The sequence below is a fragment of the Takifugu flavidus genome, chromosome 16 (genome assembly GCF_003711565.1).
Source record: "Takifugu flavidus isolate HTHZ2018 chromosome 16, ASM371156v2, whole genome shotgun sequence".
NCBI classification, from domain to species: Eukaryota; Metazoa; Chordata; class Actinopteri; order Tetraodontiformes; family Tetraodontidae; genus Takifugu; species Takifugu flavidus.
In genome coordinates, this window is record NC_079535.1 from 1,413,846 (window position 1) to 1,441,547 (window position 27,702).

Sequence of the window (27,702 nt, forward strand, 5' to 3'; positions counted from 1 at the left end):
CATTTTGGAGACTGCAGTTAAAAAATAGCACAGGTGCCTCTGTTGGCTAGCACCATCACTCGGCCCATTCAAATAAAATTACGGAGTCGACTGGACATAAGCAATGCACTTGCTTGTCTCCCATTACCCCTAGATGGGACCATTGATTTAGGGTTACGGTGATTTGTATTTTTATATAGAAGAAAATATTTATCATCAAATATTTTTGATCACGATGTTTTGAATGGAGTATCTACTGTACATACATTTCCTACTTCTCATTTATACATAAATCAAAGATTAAAAATTCCACTTGTGTCAGGGAGGTTCAGATAAATTTCATATACAGCATTTGGCATAAGGAAGCTAATCACACTCTTACTAATTAAACAGTCATGGCAGAACACCATAAACGTAAATCTAGTCATTGGCCTAGCCTCTAATAAAAGAAAGATTTTGTTCTTCATGTTCTAAACATGAGGAATTGTGTAAAATCTTACTTAGATTTCTACAATTTGGCAGCACTATCTAGTACAGCTAACCTGTTCCAAAGAAATAGAACAGGTAAGTTGCACATAACCATAAAAGCTACAGCACCACTCTTTCCCCTGACACCTCATGTCAACACATTATTATTGATTACCTCAGCAGTGGGAGCTGATATTAAATATGCTTTTTTTTTTAATTTACTGCCTCGGGGCTTTAGATGGCAAAGGCAGAGATTGGCATTTTAAATAGACAGAATTGTAGGACTCACTTTTGTTATAGCAGGTGGTCAGGACACTTTTATCTGCAGGACAGGCTGCAATGTGCCATATCTCCCCAGACTGGTGTAGAAGGACATTCTTATTTATGATGTTATTCTCATCATCGAACTCTATGATGTGAATCTGAAGGAAAAGAAAAAGCAGAGACAAGGAGAGATGCATTAGGATAAAGCTTAACTTAAAACAACAGTACATATCGATATATAGTCTCTACTGTATATACTGGAAGATGTGTGTCTGCATCAGTGGCAGCTGGTGAAAAACATTTTTGATGAGGCTGATGTGTATTTATTGATGTGAAGGAATTTTAGTTGGGGGTAGTTTATATAATTCATATTTCATGTACGCACACATTAAAATGATATTTATAACTGAATTTGTAAAAATATAAATATTTTTCCCCTTGTTATGAGGGAGGTCGGTGACCCAGTGGCCCCATGTTCTGCCACTGGGATGTATATAGAAATATGACTTATGCTACTTTGCTTTTGTCTTAATTCTGTTCTTCCCTCACCACTGTGCACAGAGGCAAGCTCAAGCTGCATGGAACCAAAATCCACTCTAAAGTGATGATAATAACGTGTAAACCTGAACTTCACTGAAACAATGTGGTGCCACCCCAACTGTGCATTTTATTTTTATGCCGAAGCAGTGAACTGATAGTAAAGGTCAGCTGATACAGAGTCAGACAGATCATAATGATTTGTAGCTAGAATTAAGTATTAAATGTCTTGCCCATATTTGAAATCAAATGTATTACATCTCTTGTAGGTATAAATTAAATTTCAATATGTTAAAACTATCCAAAATTGTTTTAACTCATTCCTAAAATTATTATTAGAAACAACAAGGCTGCAATCTATTAAGAATGCTTTAGTTTTACACTTTTTCAAATTCCGTTTGAGTGGCAACTTTAAATTCAACTCTACAGTCTTATTAAAATGACCACAGATCCATTCATTTTTGTAAACACTGTAATATCAACATAGAAAATCTGTTCTTTCCTAGCTGTTAATTGAAAATTAGAGAAATACTGGGAAGAGTGTAATAGTTTTGCCACCACAGTTAGTCTAAAGCATGATGTTATTGCACATACAGAGCACATTTAAAATACTGCACACATACTTTTCAAACACCTATGCTTCTTTATGACATCGGTCAGATGTGGTGTCAGGGTTAAGTTGTACATAATAGCACATTCAACAGCTCAGTAAAGAGAGCGGACTCTTTTCACAACATGGAAAATTATTCTGAGGATCCTTGACTGAAAGTGGTTCATCACTTACAATGCAGCAAAATACTGTGGGTCTCAAGGTTTGCTCAGAAAAGTAATGGTGGTTTCTTCCATAAGGGAGACATTTACAGCACCTTGGGGAACAATTAATGGTGTCACCGTGTCAATAACTATGCACATCCGCTCCTTTCGAAATATGACTTTTACAGGTTAAGCAAGGGGATGAAAGGAGGAGGTGTGAAGAGAAAGGAAAACCTAAGCATCTAATGACCTTGGGTAGGCCTGCATTAGACCAAAATGTATTATGCAAAGGTAGAGTTTTATGGTGGTGGAAGCGGTGCTTCCAAATAAATTCAGGGCAGTAGGACAGGGTAATTGGAGGGCTCAGTAATAGGGTCCCACTGAATTAAGTAAGGTGTAGGATAAGTCCTAGCCCTTCTCCCCCAGGTGATTTATTCCTTTTTCTTAGTCCCAGAGAGTGACTCATAGCCTTCAGCCACTTGGGCAACCTGCCCGGCACTTTTAATTATGTGTGATGGTAAGAGGAAGTGAAGCATTGTGAAAGAGAAAAGGGGACTGGTAAAGGGGGGTGAGAGAGGAATAAAGCCAAGCTGGCTCATGGTCCCCACTTTAGGGGCCTCTCTGCTAAAGCTCTTTAGCAGCAAAGATGACAGTAAGCAGAGTGGAGGAGTACAGCGAGGGGGTGAGAGGTGCCAAGCTCAACAGCTTTAGCTCGTTAGCAGCTTTAAATGCCATACCATCAAGCCCTCCGATTTGTCATTCCAGGTATTGGTCTCTAAGGGATTAGAGAGGTGCTTTGCAAGTTAAAAGGGACATTTCTACCCAGCATTATGCTTAATGGGAGGTGGAGAGGCCAGTGGGTTTACAGGTACAGTACAGGCTATCAGAGCTGAAATGCCAATTTTTCTTTTTTAAAAAGAAGGCAAAAAAGCATTTTTCTCCTTGCAAACTTAGGCAAAGTCAGCTAAACAATGCTGGGAACATTTCAAATCAATGTCCACAATTGAGAAATTGCAATGCTAATGGGAAAAAAAAAATGGTGGGACACCTTTTTTGATCACTGTCAAAAAGTGCAATAGAGCGAAGATGCTTCTTGGTTTAGAAGTGAATGTCAAGCAAATTCAATTGTCACTCTTATTATATGGAATAACCAAGAGAATCTTCACTGACATTCAAATCAGGTTAATAATAGAGAATGTTGAATAGAGATGTATAATACTCTCCATCAGGGTTTTTATTATTGAATTGCAGGTAGTATTTGTTAGAAAAACATATGTCACATATCTAATACATTTAAATTAAAACAAAAGCCTATACTGTATATGTAACAGTGAGTATTTTTGTTGGACTTTTGCACAAAATATGATAGACATGATCTAGCAATCTAGCTCTAGTAGTCGTAGTAATCTTAGTGGGTGGATAAGGAGAATCTAAAGGAGATATTTTTGCTGTTGTTAGGACAAAGCTGCCACCTGCTCTCAAATAAAAAATGTCTTCCACTACTAATAACTAAGTCACTGCTTTCTTAGTGGAACATTTTGAGAACGTGTTTTTTTTCTGAACTATTCTTCAGTTATAGTATTTGGATTAAATCCGGTACCCTCCCTGCAAAGGAAAGTAAATAAATGAACCAAAAATCCACAGATTATGATGTACTGTCACAACTCTCAACAAGCAACTCTCAGCAAGCAACAACCCCTGGCTTGAACTTCAAATAATTTTCCTAGGCTGGCAGAAAATCCACTCGCCCTTCCCTCTGTCTCTCTCTGAGACCTAATTATTTCTCTTCCTCCTGTTTCCAACCAACTGTTTCTGTGATGTGTCTCTGTAATGACCTATGCAAGATCTTATTAGCATGACTGGCGGCACACATCTGTATTGTTGGATTTGAAGAGAGGATTGAGGACTGAAGACCATCTCTTCTACCTGTGACAATGGTCCAAATCTATATCCATCCTGATTAAAACATTTAAGGGAGTTGGACAATAGATTTTTACAGAATTAAACAGAATTTAACATTTATGTATCTTCCTGGGAAAAAAACTAATCATGATTTCTGATCATGTAGAATTTTGAGTTTAATAGTATAACAACACTATCATAAATCATTAGATTTATCAATTAAAATAAAATATCAAAAATTAAAATATCATGTTTTTTTCTTCCTAACAGTGGTAAATATACATTTAAAAAAATCACTGTGGTCTGGTTAGTCATGGACATGCAGATTATCCTGGTATATTGCCACAAAGAATTTATTTAGGTGACGCACATAATGAATTAATGTAACAATAAAGGTCATTCAGCCATGTACATTACATGCATTTAAATATCAAGTTATAATTAAGTCTTAAAAGTCAAAGTGAATAAAGATTTTTCCAGACTAATGTCAAAATGCATGACAATTGACCCTCTTAAAATTTTACTTTTAAAGAAGTGCGCCCAATTTGTGTGACTATTCTCATAATTATTCAGGTGTTGTCAATGTAACTCAACTGCTTAAGGTTTCAGAAACAGCTTACTCACAATTATTTTACAATTAAATGAACAGTCCAATAAAAGAAGCTTATCCCAGCTCCCTTCAGATAAACTGGAACAAGTCACCATCTCATCGCAGACAAGCATTCACACTGTCATTCACACCTTTGGTCAGTTTAAACTGTACTGTGTCCAGTCGAGTCGCACTGAGCAGGTGCTAGAGGAAAAGCACGATTAGAGTAGCCACCAGAAGCATGTCTTTAGATATTGGGAGAAAGCCAGAGTACCTGGTTCGAACCCGAACAAAAACAAGGAGAAGGTGCAGACAGGCACAGAAAAGGTATTACCCCCAGTTGTATGGACCTAGAACCTTCATACTCTACCCCCGTGCAGTGGTTACCATTGTCACCATTTCATATTCAGAGTAACGGACATATTTTTAAAAAAGTAGATGTAATCTTTGAAGCTAACTCCCAACTTGCTATTTGGTATTTCTACACTTTTTTCTGCAACACAGCCTAAATCTATGTCTTTATATACAACCTAGCCTAATTAACTAATAAATTAACAATAAGATTCATGACTATTTTCTGAGAAAGTTCTACAATATCATATACTTGGCATCTTACTTGCATTTTGTTTTGGACTTTGAATCTTACACATTTCAAGCTTTGACTGTGCAAACTTAAATTTAGCATCAGTTTCACACAACACATCACTATTCCCTTGTAGCTCTTTATCTGACAGCAACATTTCAGACAAGACTTGCACAAAAGGCATTTTGGCATTTAAATGCACAAGATTGCATTTAAAAATACAGGCAAAAACTTGGAATTGCCAGTAAAAGCGTGCCTGTTGCATGCTCCTGTACATTCTTTTGATATCCATTTGTTCATACCTGGTTGTCAAATTTCAGCGACTGTGTGCCCACAAGGAAACGAATAGCATCCGTTTCACCTGTCTGAGAAGTGAGTGCTCTCGCCTAAAAAAAACACAAAACGCAGGTTTGCGATAACATGAACATTTTGAATAGACAATAGCACTACCAAACACAGTGCTGTGCAGACACGATAAGTCACAAAGTAGAATCATTCAAACTGCAAATGTTACAATTATAGCAGATGTAAACTGGTCATTTTCCAGAGCCAATGTAGCTTTTAACTTTAGATTTACAGTTAAACTGCAGTGCAACTGGAATGTTACCGGAGCCGTACCTGGAATTCAAGACCATATATAACAGGAGCGTCATCCTCCATTTCCCAGATTCGTTCTGCGTTTTCTATTCTTCACAAAAATAAAACTGTCTGATGAGACCAGAAGCTTCGCTTCCGCGTTTGGAGAATTGGCAAACGCGAAGTTTGCGACTACAGTACGCAAAGGTAGCAATTCAGTGTTGGTGCGTATCTATTTAGTGCGTAGACTATTCAAGAATACTAAAAGAGCCCTAGAATATGAGGTTTGTCCACTTTCGAACACCGTACATCTACAGCTGAGCGCGCCCACTTCCGTTGTATCTGTTAGCTCCTGCAAAGGTTAAAAACTCAATACATTGTATTTTAGCTTCTGTTTCATGTATGTTGCTGCAATATAGATATTACAGCTAGAATAAATTCTTGGCTAGGTGCAGAACGAGCCTTGCAGTAAACTGTTGTTATTGAAATTTGCTCTCGTATTTGTTCTGGTAAATCATAATACGGTAGCTAATGTAGCATTAGCTAGATACCCTGTAATGTATGATATATCGTGGATTTTTCTTTTTGATTATTTTATGAATAAAAGCACCAATCCTTTTTCACTATGTACGTGTTGATGTGCTTTACCACTTGACATCACAGTAACAAAACGGACTGTATGCTTAGGTATCATGATCTAGACTACCCGGCAACGTAGCTTAAGCAAATCTCTGTGGCTTTCGGTCAAAATATACTTTAATGTTAAATTTCCTTTTGCCATGTTTAGATTTCAAGAGGATGGAGAGTGAGGAGACTTCTGCTCAGCGGCCAGTCAGCTTGGATATATCGGTGGAAAAAGTAAACCAAAGGGAGCCTGAGCCCATTGCCACTCAAACTCTATCCTCGGATGTTGTTCAAGAAGAGAGCATCGATGTTGGTGGTGAATACACCACTCCACAGGACAGCAGCGCCACTCCTTCAGAGAGCCTGATAGACAAGCTCAACGACAACATGATGGAGAGCGTCATCATTTCTGACTCGCCAAATAACAGTGAAGAGGATGATGTAGCTCCTATTGACAATTTCTTTGATGCAGGGGAAGAGGAAAATTCAACTGACCGTACAGGTGAAGGAGAGGAACAGTGTGTGAGGCAGAACACAAATGATTTTCAAGTACCAGCCGAGGAACATGGGAATGTTGGTCTTGATGTGAAAGTAGAAGATCCCCTGCAGCAGACTAATATCCCCATGCCAGTCACAGCTTGTGCTCCTACTGATGTTGAAAGACAGATCTCCTCGGATGTTATTAGTGAGCCACAGGAAAAAAACACTAATCCAAAAGGTGAGCCTGTACCTGTATGCACCATATTCAGCCAGGGTGCACAACCAAAATCTCTGATGCCTGATGGATTCCAGCCTACCCTCATAAAGTCCCCTAGTCTCAGCATGGGAAGTGGTGGGGGAAGCACTGAGGTAGTGTCTCTCGGCAAAATGACAACCCCTCTCGTTTGCCAGCCGAGCCCCAGTCTCAGTAAATTTTTTACAGATAATGAACAGGCAAATCCAGGTTCGGACTTCTTTGATTCCTTTACAGCACCATCCTCTTTCATCTCAGTTTCAAACCCAAATGCTGAGTTGCCTTCTGGACCCAGCCCAACACCTATAGTTTTCACCAATGAGTGCCAGCTCTCTTCCACACCTACTTCGGTCTGCACTCCTGAAGGAATTACGTACAGTTCTACTGTCACAAATTCCGTCTCCAATCCACCACATATGTTATCTCCTGTATGCCAATCTCAAGCTGAACCCTTTGCCACAGCCCCTCAGCCACAGCCTTTTAACCAGCTTCAGGCTGTATTTTTAGCCAGTGATGACCCGTTTGCAAAGGCATTGAACCTGAGTGAAGTGGATCGGCGTCATGATGCCTGGCTACCCTCTGAGGAAACCAAAAAAGTGTTGATAGAGGTGGCAACCCAACGGTACAATCCAGCATTTGTGGACACCAGCAAGCTTACCATGCCAGGACTCAAGTTTGACAACCTACAGGTAAGACAGTGAATAACTGAATAACTTTCTTAATAGTATGTTGTGTAAATAAATTTACCATTTTTATTGTTTAGACTTTCCATGTACCTCTTTACTTGTCACAGTTTGACAGTAATTTTATTCCTTTTTGTCTACAAGGGAATCTTATAGCAAATATATAGCAGATATAGCAACACCACATTTAAATCCTTAATTTATTTATAAAGGAATAAAGGTGTGAATTCATTTCTTATTTATTGGGAAGCAGAAATAATTTGAAAAGGAAATCAATAAGGAAATTGATACAAACACAAGTATATTTAGTTTAAAATCCTAATGTAATTAATTTTACAAGAAAGGAGAAATAGAGAAGGTGGTCCAAATGAATATTAATTTTATAAAATGGAATCAATTATCTGCATTCATTAAAATATGAAGCTTTACTCTTGATGTATGTTTCCGTGTAGGGGGATGCTGTGAAAGACCTAATGCTTCGACTCCTCGGAGAACAGACGGCAATGAAGCGTCAGGTTCTCACTGCCAATGCTGTAGAACAGTCCTTCACAGGCCTCAAACAGCTCATTGTGAGTAATTTGTGCACAGACAGAAACAAATTAACCCTTTACTGCGAACCTCTATTAGTGTGTGTGTCTGTACTAACTGGATTGTCAATTTTCATTTCTGGAAAATTATATTTATCTAGGATATGATGGATGGAGTCTGTATATTTCATTTAATTAAGAGCTTTAAATAATGTGAATAACAATGGAAATTAATTTATTTTAGCATATGAACCATTACAAGTCTTCCCCCTTGGCTGTGATCTTGACTATTCATTCAGTACTCATGATTCACTTTAGTTTTCTGCCCCACATATGATTCTGAAAGACAGTTGTGTTCTATAGCATATGCAAAGCAGAAGACAACATGATGGAAGGTGGAGACGAGGGACAGAGCAGAGATATTTTTCTCCTGCTGTACTCATGTATTATGCATACTACTGCTCTGCATATTTCAAGGGCCTTCTGGACATTTATATATACAAACACAAGATGGTGCTTTCAGCTAGCAGTCGACTGTATTTTATGGTTGAGGTGAGCATGCATGTCTGTGAAGATCATACACCATCTGGTAAATGTGGTGGTTGGCTCCCTTGTGCAAGAGGCAAAAGAAGAGTCAGACAGAGAGGACATGCCGATCTACAGGAAGGGTGGGCGAGAGAGAAACGCAAAGCAATTACACAAATGAGACAGAGGCCCAAGTGTGCTTCACCAAAGTTCTCTTTTGTTTATTCTTGTCAGGAAAAAACTTTCCTCAAAGGAGGATCGGGGATCAAATTCAATACTGTAATGATGTATTAGTGATATCACTGTTCCCATGGTTGGTGTGAATAACACCAGGAAAATGGTCTTGGAGGGAAACCTTCTCTTAAGTTCTCCAGAGGTGTCTTGGTCCTTTCATTGTGTTTTCGTAAATGCCATTCAGATGTGAGCTTTTCTTTTAAGAAAGCTTGCTATCTAGAAGTTTCAGGTGTGTGTTTCTCATACATCCTTGTCTTGGTGGCATATCACTGACAGACGTCAAGCTTTGATATCCTTCTATCAATATATCCACTATGACAGAAAACCATTAAAGCTATTGTGAGATTGTTGAATAAGAGAGAAGGATAATATGCAATTTGCAACATAAACACACCCAAGAATCTGCAAAATGTGGTGACATGGGCATTTGAACTGTAGCTTGTTGTGACATGATATTTGTAGGGATGTCTGTATGATCGTGTTAACGTTCAGTTAATAGATGTGTGTTGTCCTTAATTAAAATAGTGTGTTCACAATCCACAATGAAAAATATGTATATTTACAGGTTAGGGTTATTTTTTTCATGTCATAACCATATTTTGCTGTTCGTTGTAATCAGCGATCCCCTGAAATCTTTCTTTGGACTTTGGTAAAGCTCACTGACAGTTTAATCTGTCATGTGCCATAAGCTCGCAGCATGAGTCATACTGCAGAAGCAGATTTTAAATGCACACAGGCCATTTCTTCATACACACATAACCTAGGCACAAATGCAATGTGAAAAGATTAATACAAGACAAGAATACTGCCCCATCTTGTAATTGACAAATTTCTGCCTTTTTGACTCAGGTTTTTACTTTGTTGCCAGAGCGTACCCATCAGTAATGAGACAAATTAAGTAACTGTAAGCTTCTTATTATGAGGATGTAAAAGGTGTGTGTGTGTGTGTGTGTGTGTGTGTGTGTGCGTGCGTGCGTGCGTGCGTGTGTGTGAAGCCCCTTTCACACTGCCTGAAAATAGCGTGTTCTCTCGACACTGTGTTGTGGCATTTCGTCCAAAATGACCCTTCCATTAACCCGGGAAATTAGCGGGACGGCCCGGGTCGCCTTTCATACTTTCATATTGCCCAATGACATTGATGTACCTGAAGGACACGTCCTGATTTTGTCACTGGACATCCTATCAACAGAGCCTGATCTCCACCAGACAGATATTTGAGCCTTGTTTTTTTTCAGTCAGACAAATTAAATAGAAGAGCATAAAAGTACGTCATGCTCAGGAAATCCCAACAACCAAGGATCATTTATATATCTACAGCTTCAGTAGATATGTCACAGCTGTCTTATCAATCATGGCAGCGCATTGACAAGATCACAAGATCCATGAGCTTGCTCAGCTTCCGTGGAGAAGAGATTCAGCTGAAGATTTGGGGCTCTGTGGGGAGCACAGTTATTTATGGCAATAATGGTATAACAATAATCAAGACACCTTGATAATTCCTGCAAAGATCCAACTACTGTATCACACAATGTCATTGCTGCAACCTTTAGCTTGCATTATCATAACATTTTTACATAGTTGCCATCCATTTCAAGTGGTATTGTGGTGACTTTAGTGACGCTAAGGTCATTGAGTTCATTGCTTTTGAAGTTTTTGAAGCAAAATCTTTGTTGGATGAATGTTCATGAATACTTTCTTCCTCCTTGGGCTTTGCTACCAGTTAATGGTTCATATGATGTATAAATGTGTAAAACAACATTACAATGTAATTGTGTGTGTGTGTGTGTGTGTATATATATATATATATATATACACACACACACACACCACACACACACACACACACACACACACACACATAACCTCCTCCCTTGGCAGAGGTCAAAATGGGATACTGGGTCCTGCCAGGTACAAATGTGCTTTCACTAATGAAAATGATATCCCAGGTAAAAGTGTTGTCTACCTTCAGGACAGAAAACCTAGCTGGATCCCCACTCTCTAGGAATAGCTATGGACACCCCCTATCAAAGGAAAGTGAAATAAGATGAAACCCCTGAACACCATCTTCAGTGATGTCTCAGAGGACAAAGGAAGTGGGCTATGCTGTTATTATTCACAACCATCCCATCAAAAGATATCCAGCAGTCCACAAGTCAATCAGTGGTTGATGTTACCCAGAGGAACATCACTTAGAAGTTAGATGTGGAGTGGAACTATCTCAGGGAGTGTCGTATAAAGTTACCATATAAGCCTTGAGCTAAAATGATGCCTTTTAAGAGTTTGATATGCCATTGTGTGTTTGAAAATCTCTGAGTGACTCGGTTTGAACGATCTAGCTGTTGCCCGTGGGAGACAAAATGGCGGCTGTGTGACGTTCATGTCAGTTCAGAAGTACAAGAGGCCATTTTCCCTCTTTAGGTCACTCATCTGTCACGTTTTTAAAATATCGCCATGCTATCTACAGACACATCTCTGAGATATTATTTCAAATCTGAAAGCTGTAAAGTTCCGTGGAATCTCTCCGCTTCAGTCTAAACTGGTGCAAGGGAGGCCACTTATGATTGATTACTCGAGAAAAGATTCAACTTAATTAGATTGAACAATATTTTAAGCATATTGTGAAAGGCTGCAAATGTTTTATTCATGTCATGATTGTATTCTATATGTATTTAGTGAGTAAAGTAAGGAAGTAGGTCAAGTAGTGGTAGTACCTGAGGTAAATACAATAATAATTTTCACCTTGATTTCACTTATCCAAATATTAGAACCAGTAGAATGTGCTGATTATTTCGTACAGGTATAACTAAAACTGTGTGCAGCAGGAATACAGCTTCATTACATATGGGCAGAGAATACTAAAAGAGGTGTAAAGTAAGGAGAAATCGCTGTTTAAAAAAAAAGGAAATAAAAAAGAAGGGATGAGTGAAGATTCGAAAAAACCATTGCTCCCTTTTTTTCCCCCCACTAATTAAAAACCCTCCCTGGCTGTGATAGATGGCACTGGTCTTCACTGAGCTGGCCAAGTCATGTGTGTTGATAGGGTGACAGTCCAGCCGTAACCACATCTGCCTCCCTTCTACCTGTTGTACAATCTAGCGTCTCTGTCTGTGTGTGTGTCTGTGTGTTATTATACTTGCATACTGAGCACCAACTAGGAGGTGAGGACATTTGGCAGGTCCTCAAAACTTCAGACTGTTTGAGGGTTAAGACGTGGTTTTAAGGTTGGGATCAGAATCAGGGTAGGGTAAGTGTCAGGGTTAGATATTTAGTTAGGCTTAGGGCAGGGATGTTTGAAAGCTCAGATTTGCCATCAAAATAAAAATGATTTCAGAAATGCTGTCTGAATCATGAATTATGTATTTGTGCAATTTGAAACCTTATGCATGGGAAAATTAATTTCAGCTTCACAAAAGTACTAAATATATGTTAAAAATGGTGCTTGCTTTTTAAGACAATAGGGATTGGCTATTGGATTGATTTATATGTTGCTTTATTGTGTAGTAAGAGCTACACCCAGGATAATTAGCTGAATTAGTAAACCCTTGTATATAGTCACTTTTTATGTGTAATTAAAGTATTGGAATTGGGTTTTTACCACACCCTCATTATAATCATGTGTTGTCATGGAGCTGGTTTTCAGTATGGTTTGCAATGCAGCAATATTTAATGAAGGGATTCAGTTCAAATGCATTTATTGTGTTTGTTACACTCACTTTACATAAACACACTCACTTTACATAAACCCAAAATCTGACTACTGAGGGAGGAGCATTGGGAAGGACAAACTTTGTTTTATTTGGAAGAAACCGTGAGCAGGACAAGGTCAATATGAGGGCGGGGGGGATGAGCACTCTGCTCATGTCAAGCAGTTGAGTAATGACCAGTAAAACAGAAGCATGGCTACAGTAGGTGTTTCCTAAGGTACTAGTAATTTAAGCCTGTGTCTTTTCTCACATGCAGAGCAGCAAGAATTGGCGGGCCGCGGTGGATCTGACAGGACGGCTGCTCACCGCTCACGGACAGGGATATGGAAAGGTTGGCCAACCAACATCCCACACCACCGAATCACTACAGGTGTGTCTAATATGGGTTGTGTTTTTGTTTTGTTGTTTTAATTTCATGAAGAGTAGTATTTGTAGCAACAATTGAACAATTAAATTGAATGACTCGGTGATTTGACAGTGACGGTTTAGTTTTTCCATAACAACTTTTCTACACACTTTTAGATGAGACTCAAATAAACGTTGCTGAAAATAAAAGGATTTAAAATTGATACAATATAAGGATTTACAGATGTTTTATGTACCTCCAAGAAAACTGACTACAAGACATAGAAAAAGGAGTGGAACAAAATATTTTGATGTGTTCTTTGTATGTCCATGTATTTATTCCAGCTCTGGTTTGTACGTCTGGCACTCCTCACCAAACTGAATCTCTTCCAAAATGCTGAGTTGGAGTTTGAGCCTTTTGGCCAGCTAGATCAGCCAGACCTCTACTATGAGTTCTTCCCTACTGTTTACCCTGGTAGACGAGGTATGTATATTCACACTCACACACACAAAGAATGTACAGTATAAAGCCAGTATAAATATCAGAATCTTATTATAGATTCCTATGTAACATGTCTCAGTGTATGCAGTGTATCCTGAGCAAGATACTGACCCACAATTGTGTTGTGTTAGATGTATGACTGTGCATGATTGGTTAGTCCCAATGAGCAGCTGAGCAGGTGACTTAGTCTGCCACCAGCATATGAGTATGAGAGTAAATGGGTGAATGGAGACATGAAATTTCACCTGCAGTGAGTGATAACTAGCAAAGCATCATATAAATATGGATCAACCATCAGAATGAAGCTGAAAATCCCCACACTCCAAGTTTCTGGTCTCCACACATTTTTATTTAGGATACGCAGGCAAACCACTACAGTCCTATTAATTATTCAAAGAAAAGTTCCATCCAAGAGCTGCATTTATTTTTTTAGCTGCATCTTCAATAAGCTCCAACAACTCTACTTGTCTCCAGTATTTTTTTGTTCCCCCCTCTTTCGACTGCATGAATCTGCTCTCTAATGTATTCCCATTACTTTGGATCTGCCACATGCCTTAGGCAACCGCACTGAAGGCAGCAGCACCATAGCTGATCGCACACAGCTTACACGCGTATGGCAGCAAAACAAAAACACACTTGAAGCTACACCACATAACCTTTAAAGGAGAGCTCCGATTGGCTTTTTATTGCTCAGTTTAAACGTTTTGCCCTGCTAGGTGGTCTGAGATAATTTGGCATTAGCTCTTAGTGCTGTAGCGCAAGTCGCATATCTATTTTATGAGTCTTTTAAATGGTTGAATGGTCTATGAAAAATAAATCTTTTCTAGAATTCCATGTTTTCTTATTGCCAAGCTTAAAATGGTTTTATGAATGTCACTTTGTCATACGTTTATTTTTTCAGAATAAATACCAAAACATGCATATTTTAGGGAATGTATGCTAAAACAATTGGGTGGTGGTGGAAGTTCCAGTATTGAAAATGATTCTACAAGTGATTCTATAAGTTCTACAATGCTTAGAATATTATTTTCTTCCTGTCATCAAAATTGACCGGTAGACAAGAGTTGACATTAGGGATACATCTCAATGAGTGCTTTTACCGTTTCACCATTTTAAATATTTAAAAGAGGTGGCGGATTGTCCTGCCAAATGAACAGTTTGTATATCATTGCTTGAAGAATACAGTGTTTTTTTATTTGTAAAGTCCTCATTTCAGTTCTTGGCACCATGACAGCTCCTAAGTCCTAGGACCTGTTTCCTCTCAGCTTTGCCATGATGGTTGACACCTGAGGGACTGCTCCCCTTTAAATGTGGCTGCTTAAGAAGCCATCAGCTCTCTGATATGGTTACCTGGCTGGTTTTGAGTTTCTGAGTGCTGTAGGTTCCCTCCAATAAAATTGTCCCCCATTTTGTCACAGCCAGGTGTATTCCAGGAGGAACAAAATATTGTGGAGACCACACAAGATGTTTCAAAACAAAAAGACACATTTATTGGAGGGAGCCAACAGCACCCAGAACAGCTAACACATGACACATGGTGTGGTCTTCGCCCATCTTATTCAATGTGTGACGTGTTGCATGTTACCTGAATTACTGTTGCCTTTCTATCATCTTGAACCAGCCTGCCCATTCTCCCCAATCCTATCATCTAGCTCAGCTCAGTTGGCCTTCCACATAAGAATTTCTCATAGTCACGCAGGAATTTCATCAGAGTATTTGAAGTACCGGTAGTAATATTAGCAATATTTTGATTTATGTTTGTTTTCCATAACCCATCTCACACCTGACAGTGAATAGATTGCTTCATAATGAATGTAATTTCATACTTTTTTAACCTTATGTAAAGGTTTCTGTGTTTGTAAAACCAAAAAGGTAAAATTTGCCATTGTCCAAATATGAATGGGCGTAATATTAACATGAAAAATCGGGCTAAAGTTTATTTATTTATTGAATAATATGGCCGTCCCTAAAGCTAAACAAATAATCCTAACCCAACAATACTGTAATATCCATTATACACATTACATTGATTTTTTTTAATGAAAAGAACTAATATCAGCATTGATTCGCCTGTTGGCGAATCTTTCTTGATCCCTAGATCACCATCAAGTTGGGCATCACCATTAAGGATCATTAATTGAACCTTTTGGCCGCTTAAGAAAACACAATGTCTGGCAGTCAAATGCATCTTATCACTCCAGAGAGCATCATCCTCTCAGTGAAGCACGATGGTGGGGCATCATGCTGTGGGGATGTTTTTCAGCAGCAAGGACTAAAAATTCTTCTGAATTCAGTGAAAATGGACGTGCTAAATACAGGAACACTCTTGAGTTTGCCAGTGATTTCAAACCGGGATAAGAGTTCACCTTCCAGAGGTGTGAGGTGAATACTGTAATATAGGTGAAACACTTTGTGGTAATTTACTGATTTCCAGTAAATCACAATATTTGCTGTCACCTGGTTCTGTTTGAGTTTCAAATGGTGATATACAAGATGGCAGAAACAGCAGCAGAGATGGCCCGGTGATCTGATCTGATAATAGTGAGAGAGTGTGATTAAAGCTTGAGGATTCGTGTGTGTGTGTGTGTGTGTGTGTGTGTGTGTGTGTGTGTGTGTGTGTGTATTGCAAGCGCGCATGTGTGCACGCCTACCTCTGTCTGACAGTATGGTGAATGATGCACAGACTGAGGAGTGACGCAGACAAATGACTGGAACTGTGCAGAGAGAAGGCAAGATAAGAGGTTTTAATAAGCAGCCATATGTAGCTCTATGCCATCTGTAGGTTCCTGCCTTCAGGGCTGTGTGCAGTCTGTGTGGGTAGATGGGTTTATATTCTCATCTCGTGCTCTCTCTCTGCCGCCCTGCCTCCCTGCCTCCCTGCCTCCCTGCTCTTCCTCCCCATCTCTCCTGTCCTCACCCCACCCTGTTTCTTATTTCCCCGTCTATCCCTCCCTTCTGTCCAGGCTCCATGGTGCCATTCTCCATGCGGCTGCTGCATGCCGAGCTTCCCCAATACCTGGCCAAGACCCAAGAGGCTCTGGACCGCCTGCACAGTCTCAGATCTGTCTGCCTTGCTGTTAGTACACGCGAGCATCATCGCCCATGATAATCATTAAAATATGCACACTCTGTACAGCTCACACAATAAAGCTACACACCCACAGAAAAGCACATTAGCCATAAATCCTTAAGTGCAACTGTGTAAACAGCCAAGTGTAGAACAATTTTGAAATTAATATGCAATTTATAACAATCTAATGTCGTCAATGCTGATAAAGAAATATGTCCCCACCCTGACAGATTCTTGACAACTTGGACAACGGTATGGCTGAGGATGGCAGCATGATCACACTAACGCAGGAGAATAAGCTTGGTAAACACACGTTTGCTGTGACAAACATCACTGTCTTTGGATGAAATACACTGCAACGTTTAAGGTCATAATACAATGGGCAATGACCAATCAGCACAATCACTGAGTAGATATATCACCAAGGAGACAGACATTACTAATTAGCTAGCAGCTAACAATCATATTCACTCTATGTGGTATAAGGGATCGCTAGTGACACTTAGCTGAATGAAAATTGGTGTGATACTTACTGATCCTAAGAATAGAAACATGTGATGCACTACTAGCGTTCTGTTTTATCAATGTCAATGATTGAAGATATTAGCTAATGTAATTTTATATTAATGCTCATCTTTAACATAAAAGCTGTTGAAAAACAAATCAATATAGATCAATCACCCAATCTACTCATCTGCACAGGTATGGCAGGTACTGTCAATTAAAATTCACTCATTCGAGTGGACACAACTGCTACTTGCTATAAATTGTAATTATATGCTAAATGTTCACTTCTTATCACTTTGACAATCATTTTTTATTCAAACCATGTATTCAGATAATCTAGGGTGGTAAAGGAAGAGCTGTCTTATGGTGAAATTGCATAAACACACTTAGACAGTAATTTACAATTATAAAAATGAATCTATGTTGGAGTTTACATCTCCTCTGCTAAAATGTTCCCTTCTGAAAGCACTTCAGTGGCTCTGCCCTCTGTCTCTCCTCTATCTGCCCACACAGACAGTCGTCAGTCAAGTCAATAACACAAGGCCTTGCCTTCACACATAAAACCCCAACTGAGTGATTTGCTCTCCTACCCAACAAACGGGAACATGGGCACAGCATTGAATGCTATTAGGCATGCTCAGAGGCTACCGCAGAGCAAAATGTCTAATGAAAATCTGTAAACCAGAGTGTGCTGCAGTGTCTTCCCTGGTACTATATTGCCTTAAAATCAACCCACATCCGAGTGTGTGACTTAGAACAGAGAATAATAACCCTATAAACATCTCTGGCTTCCTCTCTGTCTGCTTCAGCATCTCTAAATCTATGGAGGTCTCGTCTCAGTCGGGTCATGTACTCAATGGCCAACTGTCTCCTGCTTATGAAGGTATGATGAAGTGAATGTGTTCCTCTGTGTTCTGTCTGGACGCCTTTGCAGTGTTGTGTGCGTGTATGATTCATGCCTGATGCCAGGCTGGTGGAGGATTCACAGTGAAATCCCTCTAGAATCACCGCTAATTGCATTTGTGGTTGGTGAAAGAGAAGGAGAGCAAGTGCACAAATGGGGGATGGAAATAAAATCTGGAGAGCCCCACAGTGCCACCTAGCGGTGTGAAGTGGCATTACACGATTGTATAGGCTTGGACTCAATTTCAATGGAGCCACTATTGTTGGTTGAATTTTATATTGTTTTTTATAATGTGTACTTTTGTTAGGTTTGGTTGACTTATACAACATGAAGTGTGTAACATTACCCTATACCTTAGTTTTAGTTTTAATATATGTTGTCTCTATTACCCAATTCTTTGCATAATGCGATATTGATACTATATATAAATAATCAAATGAAGATAGACATTTTTCACTCAAAAGATTTCCTGTTTTTTCAGTAATAGCATATGAATTATATATGCAGTCTTTTGCTTCCTAAATGGTTTTTGAGGTCTTTTTACTCCTATATTTCAATTAGTTCATTTGAAGTGACCTTCACTATAGGTTTATTTACATATTTATTGTTTCCATATCAATACAGTGCTATAGAATATTGGACACACCAATTTGAAATCAAATCAAGCTGCAGTTATTTGTTGTTTACTGTAGTTAAGTATTGTATTGTCCTATTGTGTGTTAAGTGTTTCAATAACTGTTCCACTCTTTTTAAAAAAGATCATTGTTCCGATTAAATGGTTTATGTACACTTCCTGTACTTTGACCAGACTTACTCTGTGTAAACACACACACACACAAACCTCCATCATTACACTCAGCTGTCCAGTCACCCTGTGTGCAGGGCAGCAGTAACGAGTGAAGGTGGGAGAACTGTCAGATCACCCTGGTAATACTCCATATGTTTGATTAATGGTGCCTCTTTTTCCATGACTTAACGTCACCTTGTGTTTACCTCACTTACCCTGCACTCTACAGACTTCTGCATTCCCTTCAGTTGCAGTCAGTTCATTGCCCTTTGTTTTGTAGTATTGACCTTTTTCCCCTTGATTCTGGTTTATAGGACTATGTCCTGGCTGTGGAGACCTACCACTCCATCATCCAGTATGAGCCCCAGCAGAGGGTACAGGTGCTGAGTGGAATAGGGCGCATCTTCTTGCAGGTCTGTTTTATTTATCTGTGCAACAGGCATACAGATCTTCACCCAGAATTTTTAATATGAAGATTGTGAGGACAGAATTTTGGCCCCATAAACTGAGTGAAATTAGAAAAACACATACATACCGACATTTAACTATTAAATTGTAATCCCTCTCATATACATGGTGCATTTTCTGGTCTTGTTTCCAGGACCCTTTTATCAGTGCACGTTGATGTTTATTTCCTGTCCATCTTTTCTGTTTTGCTGTCATGCTGTGCAGGAAATAGGGTCATCTAAGGACTTTTGTTTATTATTGTCCATTTTATAGTTCCGATAAAAGACAAGAAAAGGTTACCAGAAGCATCTCGGTCTCTTTCTTGCGTCATCGAAAAATAATTGTGTTGAGTTAGACCCACTTTTGCTGTGAAAACAGCCCTGAGCTGGTATTTAGCACCAAAATGTTTGCAGCAGTTTCTTTATGTCCTGTCATTTGCCAGGCCGCGTCTTCATGGGGCTGCACCCTAATTGGTCTGCCGCCATGCATTCCAACACAACACACAGTTGTGTACTGCATTCTGACTCCTTTCAGTCACAAGCAGCATTCATTTCCTTAACAATTAGCACTACACTACCCAATCGGTTGGATCAGATCACCTGGGCCAACCTTGGCTTCCCCATTCATCACCGAGCCTTGGCTGCCACAACCCTCTCGCCGCTTCACCCATTTCTCTCTTGGATCACATCTGTGAGATGTGAGGCGACTGCAGGCCAGAAAAGCCCCACAAAATATGCAATCTTAGTGGAGTTTTGGCCGAGTGGTTTCGAGATGCTGTGGCCATCACTCCTGATGCCACATTTTCGGAATTTGTCTGAACTGATGCATGTAGTAATGTAAATAATTTTCTTCTAGCATTTTTCTTTTTTAAAGGACATTGTTAAATATAAAGGCAAAGATCAGGGACAAATGGGGACATACTTTGCAAACTTTACATGCATTTGTACTGTCCAGTCACTATATGTGGACTGAGCTTTGTTCTTTCATCTGCTGATGGTATGAATTTGTTTCCTTAGAGTAATCTGTTGTTGCATTCTTCTTGGTCAGATTGGGGATATTAAAACAGCAGAGAGGTACTTCCAGGATGTGGAGAAAGCGTGTCAGATGAAAGGGAATGAGCCCCCAGACCACATGTGTGTGCTGATGAACAGGTGGGTCTTTTCTTCCTCCTCCAGATCAGTTTTCAGTTTACACTGTTTTTCATTGTCACTTTTCCGTCACAGCTGATTAATTTGGTTTCCTTTTCTTTTCCTCTTTTTTAACTGGACTAATGTGGATCCTATAAAACAAATGTGACCTGCCGTTAAAAAGTACATCAATTGGGCAAAATACAAACAATTGCTTGAAACTAATGTATATTACATACATGTTTCTGCGTACATAATGTGAAGGATTTAATGATTGTTTTTCTTGTTGCAGTTGACCATGACTTATTGGTAACCGATGGATAAAATATTGATTTGTATTGTTGAGTGGAGCATGCTATTTTCAGTTTATGATGATCCCAACAATGAGATTGAACTGTACATCCACAAATACTTCAGAGTGAATAAAATAGCTAAAATGTCCATCTTGCTGTTTTATTACGCAAATTGCCACATTGCACTAATCTGTGGCCAGACAAGTACAACAGGGTTTTAACACACTTAATACCAACATATTATATTGGCTAGTGTATTGTTAACATGTTTTTGGGGTTTTTTTTCAGGGCTTTTGTCTACCTCTGTCAGAACAACTATGTTGAAGCACACGCATCCTTCGTTGAGGTCCTAAAAATTGACCCCAAAAACCCTGTGGTAAGTGGTCAGCTGACTTATCCTGGATTATAGCATTGCTATTTGAGCTTGTGAGTCACATGGCATGATGGGTGCATCCATTCCCCTTATCAATAGCAGCTCACTTCCATACTTGGAAATTTAGACTGTTTTTAGTCACAATTATAGTTCTTTAATAGTTTTCCACTATCACTATTCTGAGTATAGTCATCTTGCAGTATTTATACCTGCTGTGTGTTCTTAGGCCAACAACAACGCTGCCGTGTGTCTGCTATATCTCGGCCATCTGAAGGAATCCCTGGGCCAGCTGGAAGGCCTGGTCCAACAGGACCCTTCCCTCTATCTCCACGAGAGTGTCCTCTTCAACCTAACCACTATGTATGAGCTGGAATCATCTCGCAGCACCCAGAAAAAACAGGCTCTGTTGGAGGCAGTAGCCTGTAGAGAAGGGGACAGTTTCAACACACAATGCCTAAAACTGGTGTGAAATTGTTGCACTCTGACAGGAAGCCTAACCCCAAGAGGAAAATACAGTGTGTAAAAGACCACATAAAAAAAGTGCTGTAACAGGAGCACCAACAACAGAGGGTTGAGTGGTTTCCCCAGCAGATTAATCTAGTAGATCCAACATTTTTCCACATTTTAAAATGTTTATGGAAGACTGAACCCACTGGCCCATTACGGTACCAAACCCCAGATTTATTTACAAGCTCAGTACAGAAGACAGATTTTGTCAGAGCAGAAAACAGCACTCAAAGAATGTCTGTTAGACAGTTACATTTTTTTCCCATGTTGGCATTTTTGTAAATTTACAATCTTGTGATTTAGACAAGATGCTACTCTCTTAGTGATTAATATGCTATCACAATGTTAGCCTGTCATATGAAGAGGGAAATCATCATCTCCATGGAGTAATTACAACTTTACGATAAGGATCATGTGACCACTGGGTCAAAAAGTGAGCTATGTTTGCCACCACCTCGTTTATTTTTTTTTATCAAATCATACATTGATGAAAAAGTATCTTTTCTCAGCTACTTTTAAATCATAGAACATTGATTTACCACATGCACCAGTTGGCACACCTTTTCCTTCTTGCTTTCAGTCTTTTTTTCCCCAGGGCTAAAGGGCATTCCATATGTGTTTACATTTCTTTGTTAATCATATTTATGCATTATGAAAAATAAATTGTTTTATGACTAAGCATTTCTGAAAATGACATGTGGCTTGGATTAGAAATACAATGACAGGGTTTGTTCTGTAAAAGGCTGTTGGCACATCACTGTAATTACAAACATCTGAAGTAAATAAGGCACGGCTATCTGACAAACCTATATATACTTTTGTTTTGAAGTAGCATATAATATGTTGACATTTTATGTGAACGGTGACATCTGATTTAAAATGTAGTGTAAAATACAACCGTATGTCCACTTCATAGCAATGTAAAATATAGTTTCGTGTCTAAACTCTTTTTCCTGGAAATCATCTCCATGTAACTTCTAGAGTTCTTTTTATCTGAAAGTGAAGTTCACTGCTGTCAAAAATCCACAGGAATCACAAGACAGCACCAGCTCTCTCTTTTCTGTTCTCATGGGAAGTCAACTTGTGATCTGCAGCGGCGCCCCGGGGTCACTACAGAGAAGCCACATACTTCTGACGAATTTCAAAGTGGTCGGCTGGACGGTTGTGGGCTTTCCAGACTGGTTCCCCTACAAACAGCCTCATGGCTTTGGTGTAGTTCTGCAAAAGACATCTTTCATCACTAACTATATCTGGAAGCTCAGTGTGCAAGATGCTCAGTAAACCAGCAACTACTTATAATTATATTATCACATGACACCATGGGATAATTTAGTGTGCCGAAAAAATGTCATGAAGAAAGAACATACACTCTCATCCACTGTGAAGCGATGGTAGATGCCGGCTGGCAATGTGATCATATCCCCCTTGTTCATGGCAATGCGTATCCACAGGTCCTCCTTGTCCCTGATGTCAAAGTAGGCTTTCCCATCAAGGATGTAGCGGATCTCGTCATCCAAATGTAAATGCTCATCAAAGAACATCTTTAACTGGCAGGCACAAGTCAAGTAAAACCATCAAGTTTTTCTACTTTACTAAGTACAAATCACATGAAAGTGAACTTAGGTGAAAGTGCTTCACAGACCTTTTCTTCATAGTTGGGCAACGTTTCCTTCTGTATGGTAATAATGTCCATGTAAGAGTAGCCTTGGTCATTCCGGATTTTCTCCAGCTCTGGATCTGAATCATAGATATCAGCGTTCAACTGCAAGAACAGGAAACATAATCACATCTGTTCTAACACAAATATGTTTAGTTCAGTTGTGTATACCAGATAATGATGCAAAAAGTATAGCTCTATCAAAAAATTTGCATCGACTTTTAGTGTATGAAGTATGGTTTTGACAATGATGTTAAGCGAAATAAACACTACTGAAACACTCAATCCGTGTATGGGTGGTGCTTTCATTATTCAGTTTCAAAATAAAACCACAAAGTCGAAAATTGGTTATTTTCTAAATTTTCATTTCCATAAAATAAAAACGTTTTGTCGTTATTTTGTAATACACCTTTGTTCCGTTCTGTCCTGGTATTTAAAGAAAAGAAAAAAAGATTTTTGATTTTTCAGATTTTATTTTGAAACAATACTGAAAGCACCAACCATTCACGGTTTGATTTTGTTGCGCATAAACGACTTTGGTGTTTTTGTTTGTACATCATTTTTAGTCGCTGCCAAAGTTAACAGCAAACATAAGCCTATAAGCTTTTATATATAAGTTATGGCGAAGTGGTTTAAAACTTTAATGTCAGCCTAACGTAACGGTAAGCATCTTATCGGGTTACCTTCCAGTAAAACACGCCCAGCGTCTTTAACTGTTCCAGTGAGACAGCCCGGTTCGGGTTCTGTCTGTGAGGTTTTCTTTGGTCGTCCTCGCTATCGTCCAAATACCAGGCTTCTAACTCCATGGCCAGATATTTGTTTAGTTCCAGCAGTGGATCTCGACTCACTTCCTGTATAGGATTGACGTCATTCTTCTACAAAATTGGAACGACGTTAAAAAATGAGTTCCCAGTAGAACACTGCCACCTAGTGATTTGGAGTGTTTATTGAATTAAGGGTCAATACACTGTATTGTACACTGTAAACTGGAGTTGAACTTTGGGATAGTTTTAATAAATTCATTTGGAAACTTGTTATTAAGGATCGCAAAATGGTCAAAGTCCATTGTTATTTGTAGTGTTATATTAGTGGGGTATATACGATGAATAAGGTGCAGTGGGTGAGGACCCTATTGTGGTTATTATTGTTGTTGTTGTCTTTTAGAGGTTTTATTTAGGTAAGAATGAAAAGAACAATGGTGGTGGACAAAAAGTTGTACGCATATTTATCCCACCAAAATTTACAAAAAAGTCAGGGCAGCCTTAATCAGCACCTTCAATCTCCAATCTTGGACTCATGGGTTGTGTTCAATGAAAACATACAATTTTTGTGCAGCTTTCATTTAGTCAGACTATGTCTGTCTGTTGTTATGACCAAGATGAAGATTTTATGGAGAAAGCCAAAAGTAATGCAGAAGCGTTCATCGTTTGCTTTTGTTGTTTTTTTGTTTTGTTTTTTTCTTACAACTGTATTTTCCTTTGAGGTCAATTCACAAATGATGTTGGTCACATGCTCAGAGAGGAGACTTTGTTTTGTAGATAGCAGAAGAAACCACAGAATGGAAGGAGGTTACAGATACAGTAATGACAAATTCAGTCAGGTATGAAAGATAATATCCAGTATCTTGGAAGAAATAAAGATGGGAAAAAAATTAAATGCAACCGAGTTCAGTCCCTTAAGATTAGACTTGGTTAGCTTCAACTTTATTATATTGCACATGTCAGGTACAGGCCAACAAAGGATGCCATTGAGATTTAGTATCTTGATAGAGATAAAATAAAATAATTACTGATAAAACAAAAACATGATTATATTATATTGATAAATATTTAAGAAAAATATCTTTTTTTTAGACCAGTGAACATTTCTATTTCTATGTCTTAATGAATGCAATATAAATTAATTACTATTAAAATAAAATCTCGGTTGTAATTATTATGATCCTTTTTCGCAAATCTGTAATAACATTGAAATGTGATATTCCTACCACCAGGGGGAACTAAACTTTCATTAATTAAATGGGCTGTCTTCACGTTAAGGATTCTGGGTAAAATCAAACAAATGACACAGGCATTTGGATGCAGCTATTCTCATAGCATGGAAATCCATCCATCAATCCAAGCAATGAGACTTCTTATTAATATAGTTTCCATTTTAAAATAAGACAGAAGTGAATCTGGACAAAATAGAGATTTGTCATTTAACTGGTACTACCTGCTATACTAAAAGAAATACATACATCTGCTGATATTCATCATCTTGAATGATGGAATTCATCCTAAACATGTGAGCGTGAACATCTCTGTCCATCTTGCCATGATATTCTGGACAAATATTATGAAAGCTGCAGCCACAGCTCCAACATACTTTGGTGTTGATGTAGCCCAATGCTGTAATCTATTCCGTCACTATGGTAACTCCATGTCTTCCCTGGAAAGCTGGTCTTGAATTGCTGCCAATGAACTGGCACACGAAGGTAACAACAGAGAAATGTGTGTGTTGCGGATCAGCTTTCTTCAGCATGTTCAGTTCATATTTGCTAATATGGAGTTAATTCACAAGTCACTGTTCATTTGCAGATTTATTTCTTTTTCTGTCTCTACGTTTTGTTGGGGCAAAGACCTGATTCAGGGTAACTAACTGCTGATTAAAACTTTGGAACCCGCAGAGCGCCTCACCAGCTCAACCAGCCTTTACAAAAGCCATTTGAATTTTGACTGTAAAATCTAGATGTTATTTGGTGCTGCTGCTGTACAACCAACATCACAGAGGACGGGACATGGAGAAGCAAACATAATGTGTTATGTACAAGTCTCCACGGTGGTGGTGGGTTTCAACATGTTCAGTACTATTCAGCTCTAAAAATAATGATTGATGGAAGTCCAGATGAATTTGGACATGTCCTACCTTCAAGCTGAAAAATATGAATTACACAACATGTCTCTGCTCATTTTTTAGGAGGGAGAATAGACATACTCACACAAAGTGTGTTTGCTGTCATGGTCAACATATCAGCCCACACTATTTCTTTTTATTTGGTTGTTTTGAGCTTCAGCTAGTGTTTAAAATAGCCGCGCTCCCTCTCTTTACCAGGAGATCTGTGATGATCTTATGTAATCGGCTGCTCCTGATCTTTTCTTTATCCCGGTGTTTGCATGTTTTTTCCCCTATCATCACGATTTCACTTCAGCAGCCTTTGCTGCAAACATTTCAGGGTAGAAAACCTGGATCTGCTGACCAGCAAAAATGAAAATCCCTTCTCCAAATTTATTTGATCTTTGCTCCTTTCACTTTCCGTTAGATGACATGTTTGTCGTAGTGAGTGTGAAGAGGTGTTCCTCTTTATGTATTAGCCCTGAAATGAGCTGGTAACTTGTCCAAGGTGTCCCGCACATCACACCAAAGGAAGCCGGGATAGGCTCCCCGATGGATTTTCCATTGTTTGCTTGTATTTTTGACCAAATTCTCTCATCTGAAATGTAAGCAGTAACCACATGAATAAAAAGTATCCTTAGCTATACTGATAAATGTGTGTTGTCAGTATATCCATGTGGGATTCATTTAATTCATGAAATGTGTCATTTAATAAGACTTCCTCTGACCACGACCGTGCAGCAAAAACACCATGGTTGCCATGTCCACTGACCAGGAGCTTACCTAAGTGCAAAAGCTGGATACACGACTTGAACAGGTCTTGTTTCTCCTCCCTCTCTTGCTCTCCACCCTGTATCCTGTGTGTATTATATGCGTGCCCTTTTTCTCGCCCTCCCTCTGTCGCCTCTGTCTGCAAATGTGCTGTTTTATTTCTCGCTCGCTGTGTGTGTGTGTGTGTGTGTGTGTGTGTGTGTGTGTGTGTGTGTGTGTGTCCTCTCTTTTAGTGACCGCCAGTGTTTTCTATGTGTAGGTGTTGGTTTTCTTTCTCTAATTAATAAAGATTTACTGGTATGTTTGAAACAACTTTTGCTTTCCATTGCAGATGTGTGTCTGAACTGCCCCTGCTCAGTGGCCTTGCCAGCCTTTTGCCATTTGTTTAGACGTATGGAGCCCCAAGACGATGATACATTCTTTTTTGTTCTGTACAACAAGGACTTCAGCTCAATAAAAGAATGGCAACAACCTCAAAAACCTGAAAATCAATACTGCCCTTGATCCTCAAGTGTCTTCCCAAAGATTAAATGAGTGGAGGGTTGGCTTCAGCTGCCTGTTGATGGCAGAGGTGCATGTTTGCAGTGTGCTTATATGAGAATGAACTGTCATTAAGACTCAACATATTTTTGTTGTTCTCATTTATGTTACTTGGTCCTTTAAGAAATAATTGCCCTTCAATATCTCATTTTAGTGACAAACTTGTACTTCACAGGACTAAAAGTTCATGTATATTTAAAAAAAATAAAAATAAAAATCTTCCCTGCCCTCCTGGGCGATGCCTCCTTCAGACTCAGGTCCTCTACCAGGGGCCCGGGAGTCTGAGGGTTCTGTGCAGGATCTTAGCTGTTCCTGAT

At 39.0% G+C, this 27,702-nt stretch overlaps 3 protein-coding genes and 2 long non-coding RNA genes across 8 annotated transcripts in view; 3 read left to right on the forward strand and 2 right to left on the reverse strand.

The window, feature by feature from the left end:
• eipr1 (EARP complex and GARP complex interacting protein 1) overlaps window positions 1-5,851 on the reverse strand; it is a 33,446-nt gene extending 27,595 nt beyond the window's left edge. Inside the window, exons 1-3 of the mRNA XM_057058144.1 lie at window positions 5,694-5,851; window positions 5,378-5,461; window positions 737-869 (exon numbers count right to left, since the gene is read on the reverse strand). Of these exons, the coding sequence (XP_056914124.1) occupies window positions 737-869; window positions 5,378-5,461; window positions 5,694-5,735 (259 nt within the window). The 5' untranslated portion in view covers window positions 5,736-5,851. The remainder of the gene's footprint in view (window positions 1-736; window positions 870-5,377; window positions 5,462-5,693) is intronic.
• LOC130539667 (uncharacterized) overlaps window positions 1-27,702 on the forward strand; it is a 173,294-nt gene that overhangs the window by 72,299 nt on the left and 73,293 nt on the right. The window lies entirely within an intron of this gene.
• On the forward strand, window positions 5,938-23,485 carry trappc12 (trafficking protein particle complex subunit 12). 2 transcript variants are annotated; one of them, XM_057058138.1, is made up of 12 exons: window positions 5,938-6,011; window positions 6,439-7,697; window positions 8,144-8,260; window positions 12,938-13,051; window positions 13,372-13,510; window positions 16,492-16,604; window positions 16,829-16,901; window positions 17,915-17,988; window positions 19,111-19,209; window positions 20,291-20,394; window positions 20,952-21,039; window positions 21,263-23,485. In XM_057058138.1, exons 2-12 carry the CDS (start codon window positions 6,450-6,452, stop codon window positions 21,503-21,505), a joined length of 2,412 nt encoding a protein of 803 aa, XP_056914118.1. In that variant the 5' UTR covers window positions 5,938-6,011; window positions 6,439-6,449; the 3' UTR covers window positions 21,506-23,485. The 2 variants fall into 2 exon arrangements, with proteins under 2 accessions (XP_056914118.1, XP_056914117.1); XM_057058137.1 differs by lacking the exon at window positions 5,938-6,011 and adding an exon at window positions 6,319-6,338.
• On the reverse strand, window positions 21,987-24,081 carry adi1 (acireductone dioxygenase 1). Its single transcript, XM_057058152.1, has 4 exons — window positions 23,884-24,081; window positions 23,186-23,305; window positions 22,911-23,090; window positions 21,987-22,761 (listed from the first exon to the last, which is right to left on the reverse strand). The coding sequence occupies exons 1-4, from the start codon at window positions 24,004-24,006 to the stop codon at window positions 22,654-22,656; spliced, it is 531 nt and encodes a 176-aa protein (XP_056914132.1). The 5' UTR covers window positions 24,007-24,081; the 3' UTR covers window positions 21,987-22,653.
• LOC130539668 (uncharacterized) lies at window positions 25,246-27,325 on the forward strand. Its single transcript, XR_008954194.1, has 2 exons — window positions 25,246-26,891; window positions 27,177-27,325. It is a non-coding gene; the product is annotated as an uncharacterized LOC130539668 (long non-coding RNA).

What these genes read in the sequence shown, in the direction of transcription:
- trappc12 (XM_057058138.1), top strand. Translation starts at nt 6,450, where the DNA reads ATGGAGAGTGAGGAGACTTCTGCTCAGCGGCCAGTCAGCTTGGATATA. An exon ending in ACACCACCGAATCACTACAG is followed by an intron (nt 13,052 to 13,371) that starts GTGTGTCTAATA and finishes TATTTATTCCAG; the next exon opens with CTCTGGTTTGTACGTCTGGC. An exon ending in TCAGATCTGTCTGCCTTGCT is followed by an intron (nt 16,605 to 16,828) that starts GTTAGTACACGC and finishes CCACCCTGACAG; the next exon opens with ATTCTTGACAACTTGGACAA.
- adi1 (XM_057058152.1), bottom strand. Translation starts at nt 24,006, where the DNA reads ATGGAGTTAGAAGCCTGGTATTTGGACGATAGCGAGGACGACCAAAGA. An exon ending in TGGGCGTGTTTTACTGGAAG is followed by an intron (nt 23,306 to 23,883) that starts GTAACCCGATAA and finishes CTGTTCTTGCAG; the next exon opens with TTGAACGCTGATATCTATGA. An exon ending in TGCCCAACTATGAAGAAAAG is followed by an intron (nt 23,091 to 23,185) that starts GTCTGTGAAGCA and finishes TGTGCCTGCCAG; the next exon opens with TTAAAGATGTTCTTTGATGA.